This window comes from Halichoerus grypus, chromosome 9 (assembly GCF_964656455.1).
Source record: "Halichoerus grypus chromosome 9, mHalGry1.hap1.1, whole genome shotgun sequence".
NCBI lineage: Eukaryota > Metazoa > Chordata > Mammalia > Carnivora > Phocidae > Halichoerus > Halichoerus grypus.
Genome location: NC_135720.1, coordinates 112,887,475 through 112,901,546, shown reverse-complemented (window position 1 = coordinate 112,901,546; position 14,072 = coordinate 112,887,475). Strand labels below are relative to the sequence as shown.

Sequence of the window (14,072 nt, the reverse complement as noted above, 5' to 3'; positions counted from 1 at the left end):
TTATTGATTTCTAAATTTACCTCATTTTGGTTAGAGAAAGTACTTCCTATGACATTTATTGTTTTAAATTTATTGAGACTTAATTTGTGGCCTAATATGTAGTCTATCCTGGAGAATGTTCCATGTGCACTTGAGAGGAATTCATATCCTGTTGTTGGGTGGATTCTGTATGTATGTGTTAGATCTAGATGGTTTATTGTGTTAAGTCCTTTATTTCCTTACTTTTTTTGTCTGGTTGTTCTATCCATTCTTGTGAGTCGGGTATTGAAGTCTTTAACTGTTATTGTAGAACAGTATTTCTCTCCAATTCTGTTTTTGCTTCACATATTTTGATGGTCTCTCATTAGGTACAAAACTTTTATAGTTGTTATATCTTTTTTTTAAAAGATTTATTTATTTATTTTAGAGAGAGACAGAGTGGGGAGAGGTGCAAAGGGAGAGGGAGAATCTTCAAGCAGGCTACCTGCGGAGCATGGAGCCCAGTGTGGGGCTCGATCTCACAGTCCTGAGAGCATGACCTGAGCCAAAATCGAGAGTTCGATGCTTAACCCACTGAGCCACCCAGGGGCCCCTAGTTGTTAGATTTTCTCGATATAGTGAAACTTTTATATAATGTCCTTCTTTGTCTCTTATAATCTTTTTTTTATTTTAAGTCTATTTTTTTCTAGTATTAGTATAGCCCTCTTGCTCTTTTTTGGTTATTATTTGCATGGAATATAGTTTTCCATCCTTTCATTTTCAACCTGTTTTTGTCTCTGGATTTCAAGCGAATTTCTTGTTGGCAGCATATAATTGCATCATGTGTTTCATCCATTCTGCCAATCTCTGTCTTTTGATTGAGGAGTTTAATTCATTTCCATTTAAAGTGATTCCTGATAAGGATGGACTTACTCATCATTGTGCTATTTGTTTTCTATATGCCTTATAGCTTTTCTGTCTTTTATTTCTTGAATTCCTGTTTTCTTTTGTGTTTGATTTTTTTCTGTTTGAAGAGATTGTATTTATTTGAGAGAGAGAGAGCAGGGGGAGGAGCAGAGGGGGAGAGGGAGGGGGAAAAGAATCTCAAGCAGACTCTGGGCTGAGCGCGGAGCCCCACAGGGGGCTTGATCCCACGACCCTGAGCATGACCTGAGCTGAAACAGAGTCGGACACCCAACTGACTAAGCCATCCAGGCCCCCAATTTTTTTCTTTTTGTAGTGAAATGTTCAAATTTCTGACTTCCTCTTTTGTATATTCCATAGGATTTTCTTTTTGGTTACTGCGGGGATTACATCTAACATGAAGTTATAATATTCTAACTTGAATGTATAGCAGCTTAACTTCAGTAACATACAAAAATTGCTCCATTAGAGCTCCATCCCCAACCCTTCTGGCTGTCGATGCCACAAATTACATTACATTTAAATTAATTAAAATTACATCTTTATACACTGTGTGCCCCAATACATAATCATTCCTTTAAGTGTATTAAGTCTCCCAAATTATGTGGAAAACAAGATTTGGAGTTACATACCAAAGTTACGGTAATACAAACTTTTATATTAATAATTGTTTTCTCTTTAAATGTATTATTCTCTTAAATCATGTAGAAAACAAAAAGTACTGTCACTAACCATTGTTATAATACTACTAGCTTTTAAGTATATTTACTTTTAATGAGAACTGTCCTTCACATGGCTTCATGGTATTGTATTCACGTGTCCTTTCATTTCACCTTGCTGGGATTCTCTTGAGCCTATCTTTCAGGGCAGGTCTCAGTGAGCCAGGCCAGTACCCAGCTTCTGTTTATCTGTGAATATCTCAATTTCTCCTTCATTTTTGAAAGACAGTTCTGCCAGAGACAGGACCCTTCATTGACTTTTTTTCTTCTTTGTCCACTTTGAATATATTGGCCAAATTTTCTGATGAGAAATCTGCAGATAATCTTACTGAGTCTCCCTTGTATGTGATGATTTGCTTCTCTTGCTGTTTTCAAGATTCGCTCTTTGTCTTTTGCTTTTGAAAGAATGATTATAATGTGTCTAGCTGTGGGTCCCTTTGAGTTCATCTAACTTAGAATTGGTTGAAATTCGTGGATTTTTATGTTCGTGTGTTGCACTAGATTTAGGAAGTTTTCTTCTAAATTTAGGAAGTCGTGATTTCTTCTACAATTCTTTGTCCCCCTTTCTCTCTCTTCTCCTTCTAGGACTCCAGTGATAAGTATATTGGTCCGCCTGATGGTGTCCCACAGGTCGATTACACTCCGTCTGCTTTTCTTCAATCCTTTTTCTTTCTGTCCCTCAGCCTTGATCATTTCCATTGTCCTATCTTAAAGTTTATGAATTCTTTCTTCTGCCTGCTCAACTCTGCCTTTGAATCTGTCTAGTGAATTTTTCATGTCAATTATTTTGCTTCTTTATGCCAAAATTTTTGTTTTTTTACGTTTCCTAACTTTATTGATATTTCCATTTTTGTTCACATAGTTTTCTTGACTTTCTCCACATCTTCCTTTAATTTTTGAGCATCTTGAAAACTGTTTTAAAGTCTTTGTGTAATATAGCTTCCATCCTTTTTCAGGACAGATTCTGTTGATTTATTTATTTTTTCCTTTGAATGGACCAGACGTTCCTGTTTCTTTGTATGCCTTGTGGCTTTTTTATTGAACACTAGCATTTGAATCTAATAATGTGGTATTAACTCTGGAAATCAGTTTCTCCCCCTTCCCCAGTGTTTGCTGCTTGTTATTGATTTTATTTTTAATTGTTGTAGGCTGTCTCTGTGCTGAGGATCAAACTGAGCGGCAAATGTAATGTCTTTTTAAGGTCTTTTCTGAGCCTTTCCCTAGGCATGTGCTGTCACTTGCTAATTGCCCCCAATATGCACACTTGTTTCTGAACGTTCTAGTCTTTAATGACTACTTCTCAAAAGGGAAAAGGTGAAAAATGAAGAGGGTGGGCAAAAAGGTTGCTGACCCTTTAAATCTCCCTGGAAGTCACTTTAGCCGGAGTGGGAAGAGCTTCCAGAAATTGGGGTAGGTGAAACGATGCTGCCCACCTCTTTGCACCTCAGTGATCACCAAGCAGCAATCAGCAGAGCGTGAGCCCCAATATTCAGGGACAGAGTGCTTTTTGCTGTGGAAGCTGCTCCACAAAAACCTGCAGAGCTACCTGCTTGGCTGGCAGTGGTGGATGGGTAAACTGCTATGGCGCTAAGACTTGAAATGGAGTGAAATTGACTACAACTTACCATCCATGCCTTCCTTAGTTGCCTTTGATCTTCAACAGACCCCAGAGTTACAAAATAGTGTGGGGAGAGATTCCTGGTGCTTCCTACTCTGCCATCTTCCCAGAATCTTCCTCCATTTGATCTGTTCAAGCTGAACTCTTATCAGTGTGACTGGAGGTAGATTTAAAATCAGCGTAGCCTGAATACCACAGACCTATTTTGCACTTATGCCCCCCCACCCCCCGGCTCTACTCAAGTTGCTGCTGGTTCACCACCTCAAGGAATTCTACACCAAAATCAGGTTGTAGGAATTGCTAGGAAACCATGTGGTTTTGGCCTCCACATTATCAAGACAAGTAACAGGAATGAAGGGCCACTGAGATCGAGGCGTGGGGCTGCTTTATGAGAAAAGACAGGAAACCAATTTATTGAGCATCTACTGTGTACTAGATTGGCGATGGTGTACTAGGTGCTGAGATGGTGAGGAGTCAAGGAATAAGTGAGTTCCTGGATCCTTCAGTGGTGGTCACATGAATATTGTGTGTCCAGGCTGATGTCACTTTTAGGAAGACTTTGGTGTCTGTAGAGGGTGAGAGTATACATGTAGGCTAAAATTTTTAGACTGACGGGATCAGCAATTCTCAGTGTGAAAAGGTAGCTGTGAGCAGACATCAGATAAGTTAGTAGAGCAACTAGAATTGGACATGGCATCCCCAAATACCAATCATTGGCTCCTTGTTCTTCCCACCTTACCTCCTTGGTCAGGTATTTTTGAAGAGATAGTTTTAAAGCCAAGTCACAACGTGTACAGCAAGGAGTTATCTTATAAAAACACATGATCCAAAGCAGACCCAGGCCAGAAATATTTACTACCTAAAGAAAGGCTTAGACAGTGTATTTGTAATGCGTCAATGAAGCCCAGTTTGAAATACATTCCTTCCTTGCATAGTTTTGGGTAGGGACCACATGATCTTGTAAGAGAATTGGAAGGTGGAAACAGTGCAGCATATTCTTTTTATATTTGGAAGATCCGTGGGGGGAGGGGGTTTAAGTTCCTGGCAGAGCAAAGCACTAGGTGACTAGTAGTCAGCACCAGTATTAGCTTGTGGCTGCAGGACAGCTCTTCCTATGCACTATTCTTAGCAGCTGATACCTCCCTACCCTTGTCCATGCCTGGCCATCATTGAAGATTTTACTATTTGGCCTTGATTATGTTAAAAAGGTGTGGTCCCACCAAGCATGAATATTTAAGTGTCTGCTCATAATGAGCAGAGTGGAAAGGAAAACCTTTTGCCTTTTCTTGCTCCAACCGGACTCCAAGGTGGTGGGTTGTGAGGTTCTAATACCTCGAGAAGAGAATCTGAAAAAGAAGAACCCGAACACCGAAATTCCTTCTCTCAACCCAGAGCATTTTTTTTTTTTTTAATGGTTTACAGAGTTCTATTCCAGGTAACGTACGACAGTGGGGCATCAGACGGAGGATGTTCCACGGCAGCTACATAGTTATTCTCTTGCAAGGGCCAGACCTTAGTTCACAGAGTTTACAGAGTGAGGGGACATGCTGAAGGGCATTATAGTGAGACCAGAGGGTTCATACGCACCTCAGAGGGCTTACGTGGACCTGACAGCTAACTCTTAATTAGATCTTGTGGCACCACTTGTGTATTAGGAAGGAAAAGACGATCTCTAACAGATTCGTGGGAGGCCAAAACAAGCCTCCCCCCATCCTGGCCTTGGTGGGCATTTCTAAGGGATGTTATTAACTTCCAAGGGACCCGGAACACACAGCCCCAAGAGAGGTTTCTGAGCAAACATGAACAAGAGGGAGGGCGAAAGACGAAGTCAGTATTGTCAGCACTCCTATACCAGATCATTGAAAATACTTGTAAAATACCATTTTAGTAACTGTAGAATACGCCACGGATTGTAATGCTTCATTATACTTATCCAATCCTCTTTTATGTACATTTGCTTCCTATTAACATCTTATGACTAAATCTTTGCATACATCTTAAATTACTTCCTTAGAATAAATTACCAGCAGAATTTCTGGAGCTGGGTAAAGGGCATTTTACCCATACACTTAATTTTTTTTTTAAATCTTGAATAATTTTAGATTTATAGAAGAGCTGCAAAGATAGTACAGAAAGTTCTTGTATACCCTTCGACCAGCTTCGCCAGAGCATTCTTTAAAAATCAAAACATGCCTATCCTTTACATACTAGCGCATTTCCCGTATTTTTACTCCAAAGTAGAATTACGAGGCCTATGGCTCTGCTGCCATTTTGGGTTTACCAAATGTGTGGGATTTTAAAGAACAACCGACAGCCCATTCTGGTGGTCAAGAGATCCTGCTGCAGACTAGAAAAAGACCTACTTTAGAATGGGGTGAGGGCATCTGTTGACCTGGATGACTGTGGGTGGCCACATCACCATTCTGGGTCCTCCCCCATTTGGTTCTTCCAGGAATTCCTGCATTGGGGACTATGCTCTGGTTGTCCCATCTATAGGTAGCGGCTAGTCCCAACAGGATGCTGACAAAGATCCTCCTGGAAGTTACCTTCCACGATGTCCCTTTTCGTCAGTGTATTACCAAGGTCACACATGTACATGATGTGCAATTACAGATTGAGATTGAGATAAATTACACAAATAGCAGTGATGAAATTATTGAGCCTTCTTGGTATACTGTCCCTACCTCCCCTCCAAATGTCAGCCACGTAGGAGAAAAATAAAAGGAAGCACTGAGTAAGGGTCCCTGAAAACTTTCTCAAGCCATGAGAGAATGTCCTTTTACGTACACTTTTGTCAGTCATTGCTATTCAAATACGTAAGCAGCCAGTTGATGGAAATAATATACAGCTAGGTCAGGGGATTTGGAGTTTTGGGATTTTGACTAATCAAATTCAATGTATTTTGTCATGAATGTTGGTGAGTATCCCAGGGTTGCCAGTTTCAGAGAATATATCCTACGGCACTATGCAAAAAGGCTGAATAAGTATGGACAGAGCTCTTCACTGATACTCCTCATGCTCTGGAGTGGACGCAGGCTGCATTGAATTACCCAGGTCACAAATTTACAGCTGGGAAACTTTCTCCAGCTACCCTTAATATCCCTAGTATGATCGTTATTTGCTTAGAAAAAAACATGCAAATAAAGGGCACTATTTCATTACCAGATAACTTAGCCGCAAAGGGGTAGGTGTAGAATCCAAACCTGGAGATGAAGCAAGACATTTAGAGGGAATAAAAGGTCAAAGTGTCTGGAGCCCGCACTGGCCTGTGTGCAGATGCCAGTAGTAAGTCCTACTAGAGGCTTGTCACCAGCCCAGATCCGTGTCACCTTTCTTTTCCAGTATATGTGGCCTGTCCTTAGGCCTTCAAGGTGTGTAATCATGAGAATCTGATGAAATGTGCTACTTAAGAACGAGGAAAGGCATGCTGAACCCAGGATGTCACCTGCCATGTGCTTATGTTTTACGTATTTACCAGAGGGCACAATTAAATCTCTTCATTCCCCAAACGGAACCTACCTTACAGTGAAAATGGTGGAATACTCACTGGCTGATGAGAAAACAAATTCCTCTTGTTTTTCTGATGATTTGGTTCATCTGAACAAAGATGCATCATTCCTTTACCCCAATGCTGATTTCAAGCTGTGCCTCAGAGTGAGGAGGACAATACTGTCTCCAGCCAATTTTCTGAGGTCGCGTTTCTTCAGCTTGGCCCCCACCCTAGTTTTCCAACCAAAACAACTTTTTCCTGAGGACTATTTAAGCAAAACCCAAGAATAATGGGAAATCACGTTTGGTTGTTTAATTTATTTAAGGAACACAAAAAAGTGCATCTGAATGACTTTTTCTTTTTTTTAAACCAAGTTTTTAATTAATTCATCATATGCTGCCTCAGCACTCCAAACGCAGTCTGAAAGGTGGTTCAAAGACATCTGCTGGTTTCTAGACAAATTAAGATTACTGAATTTGATACAAGAATATATGAAGTTTCTTCTCCTCAAGTGGTGATGGGCACCTTACCATGGTTTGCTCAGAACCGAACCACCCGCACACCCCAGCCCTCCCCTCCACGCACTCTTGTGTGCTCTCTCCCCCCGCCCCAAGGGTAACCCATAACACACACCTGGGAGACAACTGGCTGGGATAATCTAAGTTTTGGAATTTTTTTTTTTTTGTTACCTGCAAAAAGCTATCTGGCCTTTTTAGGATCAAATCTCAGTATTGGCCTCATTGGAGTCATGCTCTAGTCAACAGAGCTACAAATACTAAAGAGTCAAGCAAACAAAGCAAAATCAACTTCTGCTTTTCATGTTTCCTAGGTGAGATTGGGGCTTTTTAAAGAAATCTCACGAAAAAAGACAAAAATGAGAAATTAATTAAAAGGATTCTAGTTGTCAAAGGAGAAACAATTTAATTCCATTTGTTTCACGGAGAAGAAAACTGGTATAAATGGAAAGGATTTTATTTTTAGGTTTTGATGTGGGTCCTAACCTAACAATGGAAATGTTTTGCTAAAACCACCGTAAAAGTAAAAAACTAGTAATTGCCAGTGTTCTTTAGGATTTTACAAAGTGAGATGTTCCAGGTTGGAGCTACTGTTTCCTTCGGTGGCAAACACGTGCCCACAAGTGCTTCTCACGCCGCGGGGAGAGAAAGCCACGCTCAGTCTTGCTTACCCGTAAGGACCAAGATTCCACTACGTGTACGTATTTTAAGACTTGCCCTGATTCAGTGCCCCGGGACTGGAGCTTTTAGGCGAGATGCGCCTGCACAGGAAGCGGTTTTCAATTCTTTTTCACAACTCACACCAGAACGAAGAAGCCATCGGCAGGAGAAGAAAACTACTGCATGCCAAACCTGGGAGGAAAACCCTTCATGTACAAGAACAACACCTTATTTTTTCAACCCTACAGATACTGTTTTTAAAAATCAAGCTACTTAGTAGTAAAAAGTCAAATTTTTTTTTGCATGATAGAGGAGTGTAAATAAAGTTTCATAAACCAGTATACATGTTTATGAGCCATTAATTTTTAAAAGGCAAAAAAAAAAAACCGCTGTGTGAATCCTAAATGGATATGTAAATGAATCTACTCCAGGTCAGAGATATTATAAGAACCAGTCTTAAATTCTTAATAGCAAGGGTTAGGATGGAAATAAGAAACGGAACAGAAGGAATACTAGTAGGCAGTACTGTACTCAACATTACTTCCTACAAGGGACAGAGGAGGGGGAATAGCACAATTCTGATCGCTCTTTTCACATTTCAGCATCTCAGAACTTCATCGAAAGCAGGGGAAGGCTAATCTAGGAACTCCCTGTGCTCGTTATCATTGTTGAAGAATGTTTTGGGAAGGACAGACTCCCTCCTCCAGGGCCAGGCTGGGTGCAGGAGAGACCCGTTCTCCCAAGCAGGCTGGCTTAGGGAGGGGGCAGTTTGGCTAAGTCAGCAAGCAAGTGACCTCTGAGGTTCTGGCTTTCGAGTCTGGGCTGCTGAGGGCCTGAGGGGGTTCGAGACCCCTCTCCCCATGGGTTCTGTTGGGTAAAAATGCTAGCACTTCAGTCATTTAAAACACAAAACCTCCTCCTCCTCTCCCCCACCCAACTGTAGGAAAGGAGAAAGTCATTAAGCATTTATTTTTAGGTTTCTGCGGTACTATTGAAGTTCAATCGGATGTAAAACCTAACAGACAGCCCCAAATTATCAGGATTATCTCAAGGGACCCTGAATTAGATACTGAAAGTTGACAGAAACTGAAATGAGCTGGACTTAGCTGTTGGCTCAGTCTTGCCACGCCAACAGTCATTTCCGTTTTGTCCCACCTGGAGTGGTCCCACGCCACCCCCTCAAGGAGAGCGCTGGGCAGCAGCAGGGTGGCTGTTTTCTGGGAAGCAACTGGTTTTGCCATTTGCTTCCAGACTCACACAGACTCTAGCAAACTTGACATTAAACACTGGTTAGTCCTGAGTTGGGTGAAAGCCCGTGAAGGAGGGGCCGAGTTCATCAGGGCTCTTCCCTCCTTTGCGTGGGGTCATACGTGGCCTCCAGCTTTTTCTTCCATCGCTTGACCTTCTGTTTCTTTTTCATTGGTGACCCCTTCTAAAGTCTTCTTGCCCATGGCTTTACTGGCCTCTTCCTGAGGAAGAAATAAGAAATCAAGAGGGTTAGAGGAAAAAAGAACTGAAACATTCACACAGTGCCTGGCTCCTCCCAACTGTCGGCTGGGTCTTCGGCAGGAGGGCATTACGAGGACTTCCCCGGGCCGGCCTGGCTGGCTAAGTCAGGGCAGTGCCGCCAACAGCGAAGAGTGGGTAGCTTTCACTTTTTGTCGGTGCGCAGGACTAGCTTGCCACGGGGGGGCCGGGACAAGAGCGCCGGGGAGTGGAGGATGAACTCAGGACCAGGAGACAACTTTGCTGGAAGGGAGAGGCTGACGAGGTAAAGGGCATGGTGCGGGGGCATTCCCATCGCCGCCCATTTCCCAGGAACATGGCAGGTCTCAACAAAGAAGTATTATCTGAAAAAATACTTGATGTGTTTGATTTTTAAAAACCAGCCAACTGGGGCGCCTGGGTGGCTCAGTTGGTTAAGCGACTGCCTTCGGCTCAGGTCATGATCCTGGAGTCCCTGGATCGAGTCCCGCATCGGGCTCCCTGCTCGGCGGGGAGTCTGCTTCTCCCTCTGACCCTCCCCCCTCTCGTGTGCTTGCTCTCTCTCTCATTGTCTCTCTCTCAAATAAATAAAAAAAAAAAAAAAAATCTTTAAAAAAACCAAACCAGCCAACTTGAGTATGTCTGTAGGGAACTTACTTTTCTCCTCTCTTCCATGGACATAACCCTAACCCTCACAACTCTGTACATCTGGTGAGTAGAACAGCCTATTCTACTTCTGGATCCAAACCAGCCTGAGACTGGATCAGAAATCATTCTGCCCATTCTTATTCCTCTCGGGTTGTCTACCTGCCCTGTGCCTTATGCTTAACCTTCTTGACACAAAAATCAAAGGGGCAAGGTCAGTTTTTGATGTACCTAAAGGCAAGGTGGCTCTGTACATACCTTTGCATCCTGCTCTGCAAACTTCTTGAACATGTTGGCGTATATCCTGCGATCCCGCTCGTTGTGCTCCTTAGCCTTTTTCTGGCACATGGAGATCTGCAGTCGTGCAGCCTTATTCTGGGGATTAACTTCCAGCACTTTCTCGAAGTCGCCCTTGGCCGACTCAAACTCGTTCATGAGCAGCTGGGCTTCCCCCCTCCTGTACAAGCCCTTCTCATTGGCACTGTCTAGTCCAAGGGCCTAGGGACAGATGGTCTACATTTTAGAAAGCATGAATACAACTTGTGGACATTTCAAAGAAATTCAGTATTTAAATAACTTACCAAAGCTTTCTGGCCAAGGTGACTGCAGAAAGTGTATTGAAGAGATGAGGCTCAAGGTAACTAAATACTATTGATCAAAATACAACTAACTATACCCAAGTGAACTTCAGTATTTAATGCAATTTCTATAAAGATCCCAAGGGGTCTTAGGAGGGGCCTCTTGAGAAGTTCATTTTAAAAATTCAATGGAAGAAGTAAATGGCCAGAATGGCTGAGAAAATTTTGGGAAAAAAAATGAAAGGGGACTTGACCTACCACAGGAAAAAAAACCACTATGAAACCACTGAAGTTAAGAGTTTGATTGCTAGTGTGTGGGCAAACGGTTCAGTGGAACAAAGCATTCAGAAACAGATTCATGTGCATGTATATTAAAAAGATTTAACAGGAACAAAGGTGGGAAAGTAAATCAGTAGGGAAAGGATTAACTCTGCAATAAATGGGGGCCGAGACTGGCTATGAACATGGAAAATAAGAATTAAATTTTTACCTCATATCAAAACACAAAAGATTCTAGGCCAAGTATACTTACATGCAACCTCCCCCATCAAAATATAACGGGGTTATTTTTAATTAGTTTTTTAAAAAGCACACCTAGTTAGAGTAGGTTTTGCAAGTACTGAACAGAATTATTTTTCAGATTCGTAAATATTAAAACTTTCCTTACAAGTGAGGAGAACAAGGTTCCTATTGCCAAAGGGTTAACAGTAATTATGTACAGACTGCCTCAATTAATACAGATCAGATAAATAATCTAGTTGAAGGATGTGAACAGGCAATTCACAGAAGAAATACAAATGGCTAATAATGAAAGGATGTATGATTTCATTGGTAACCAAGAAATAAAAATGAAAAGAATTTTTTGTTGCCAATAATAATGAGAAAAAAACATGGATAATATTCAATAATCGTATTTTTTGACTCTGTATTTCCATACCTAGAAATTTAGCCGGTGGAAACAATCCCAAAAGTATACAGAAATGGCCTGTATCTATCCTCTATGTAAGCAGTTGCAAGTCTATCATACTTAAGTCCTGAAAGGCTTAAGTCTGTTCTTACTACATTGAACCTGAGGAGTTATTATGTCCAATTCGATACCAAATACCATAGTACCATAGATTTAAGGAAGGTCGTGGATGGTAAGAATTTTAACTTTTTTTTTTTTTTTTTTAAAGTAGGCTTCACACCCAGTGTGGAGCCCAATGCGGGGCTTGAACTCATGACCCTGAGATCAAGACCTGAGCTGAGATCAGGAGTTGGACACTTAACTCACTGAGCCACCCAGGCGCCCCAATTTTAACAAAACTTATTCATAACGTATTTATAGTCTATGCATCAGAAAACCCTCACTGGGGGATGCCTGGGTGGCTCAGTCAGTGAAGCATCTGATTGTTGATTTTGGCTCAGGTCATGATCTCAGGGTTGTGGGATCGAGCCCCGTGTCAGGCTCCCCGCTCAGTGGCGACTCTGCTGGAGATTCTCCCTCTGCCCCTTCCCTCCCCCACTCTCTTGTGTGCGTGTGCACTCTCTCCCTCTAAAAGAAATAAATCTTAAAAAAAAAAAATCTCACTGTAATCACAATCTTTCTGAATTTCCCAATTCATAATGAGAAACAAATAATCCCAAGTAAACAAATGAATATAACAAAGCAAAATGAAAAGCCCTCCACCCCTTGGCTAAGAAGAAGTAAAAGACGACCAAGTATGAAGATGGAGAAAAAGACCTGGAACATCTAAAGTCCAGTCCACACGCACACACTCTTTACCTTATCACAGCATTCCACAGCTTTGGTGTATTCTCTAAGCTTCAGGTAGCACATGGCCAGGTTCAGGAAGGCGGCAAGCAAAAACGACTCAGAAGCTTTAGACTCCTTTTCTGATAAGCCATATTCCATCTCTAACCAGGATACGATCTTCCCATATTGAATCACTGCCTGCATGTACTTGCCTCCCTGGGAGAAAAAAAGCTAGTCATTATTTCTTGTACAGGCTCTGGAGGTGAGTACAAAAGAAACGTAAGCTCAGGCCTCCCTGAGGAAATCAAATCCTCCAAATGAAACAATCCCCTCATACTAACCATGGTATTTGATCATTTCTTTTTGCTCTTAGGAGGTGGCCATCCAGGCCCCCTTTTCCGTTCTCTCTGCAGGGCCAGTGGCCTCTATAATGCTGTTCTCCAGCATGCACCACCACCTCCTCCTTTTCAGAGGGGACAGTTCTGGCAGGAGGGCATCAAGGCTTTGGGTTACAATCTTTGGTGCTAGGATTTATCAGACTTTCAAAAGGTTGGTGAGTAGTTTTAGACTCTATTGCTAGTTTACTTGAAGGGGAAGTTACTTTTCCCTTTTCTCCTGACGATCAGCACTCCACAGTAGAGACTACATGCTGGCAAGTGCCAGCTGCAAACACAGCAAATCTTAGTTATCTAAACCAGGAGTTGCCAAACTTCTGTAAAAGGGCAGATAATAAATATTTTAGGCTTTGCAGGCCAAACAATCTCTGTTGCAACTCGGTCAATAGCAGTGCAAAAGCAGCTACAGACAATATATAAATATGCTTGATCCGTGAAAAACACAGGGTTTGGGGGTGTGACTCCCCGTGCAGTTGAAGAGCTGCATATAACTTATTTTTAAATGATTTACTTATTTATTCATTTTTTTCATCATAACAAGTACACTCTTTCATCCCCATCACCTGTTTCCCCCATCCTCTCCCCTCCCTCCCCTCTAGTAACCGTCAGTCTGTTCTCTATAGTTAAGTCTGTTTCTTGGTTTTTCTCCCCCACCCCCGTTCCTCATTTGTTTTGTTTCTTAAATTCCACATGAGTGAAATCATATGGTATTTGTCTTTCTCTGACAGACTTATTTCACTTAGCATTACACTCCCTAGCTCCATCCATGTTGTTGCAAATGGCAAGATTTCATTCTTTCTATGGCTGAATAACATTCTATTATATATTTATACCATATCTTCTTTATCCATCATGTATTGATGGACACTTGGGCTGCTTCCATATCTTGGCTATTGTAAATAATGATGCAATTAACATAGGGGTGCATGTATCCCTTCGAATTAGTGTTTTTGTATTTTTTGGGTAAATACCCACTAGCATGATTATTGGATCCTAGGGCAGTTCTACTTTTAACTTTTTGAGGAACCTCTATACTGGTTTTCACAGTAACTGCATGAGTTTGCATTCCCACCAACAGAGCAAGAGGGTCCCTTTTTCTCTGCATCCTCGCCAACATCTGTTGCTTCTTGTGTTGTTGATTTTAGCCATTCTGACAGGTATGAGGTGATATCTGATTGTGGTTTTGATTTGCATTTCCCTGATGATGAGTGTGTGTATAGCTTCTGACCCCCCCAAAACTTAACTACTAATAGTCTACTGTTGACTGGAAGTCTTATTGATAACAGACAACTGATGAACACATTTTACCTGTTATTTGTATTCTATACGGTATTCTTACAATAAAGTGAG

At 41.6% G+C, this 14,072-nt stretch overlaps 1 protein-coding gene across 18 annotated transcripts in view; it reads right to left on the bottom strand.

Annotated features, from left to right (window-relative positions):
* Window positions 1-4,593: 4,593 nt before the first annotated feature.
* Window positions 4,594-14,072, bottom strand: part of FKBP5 (FKBP prolyl isomerase 5) — a 119,062-nt gene continuing 109,583 nt past the window's right edge. For 17 of the 18 annotated variants that reach the window (XM_036096774.2, XM_078055414.1, XM_078055420.1 and 14 more), the window contains 3 exons: window positions 12,358-12,543; window positions 10,273-10,512; window positions 4,594-9,353 (listed from right to left, as the gene is read on the bottom strand). In XM_036096774.2, coding sequence (XP_035952667.1) covers window positions 9,249-9,353; window positions 10,273-10,512; window positions 12,358-12,543 — 531 coding nt within the window. In that variant the 3' untranslated portion in view covers window positions 4,594-9,248. Of the gene's footprint in view, window positions 9,354-10,272; window positions 10,513-12,357; window positions 12,544-14,072 lie in introns of those variants that run through there. The other variant, XM_078055430.1, reaches the window with a different exon arrangement.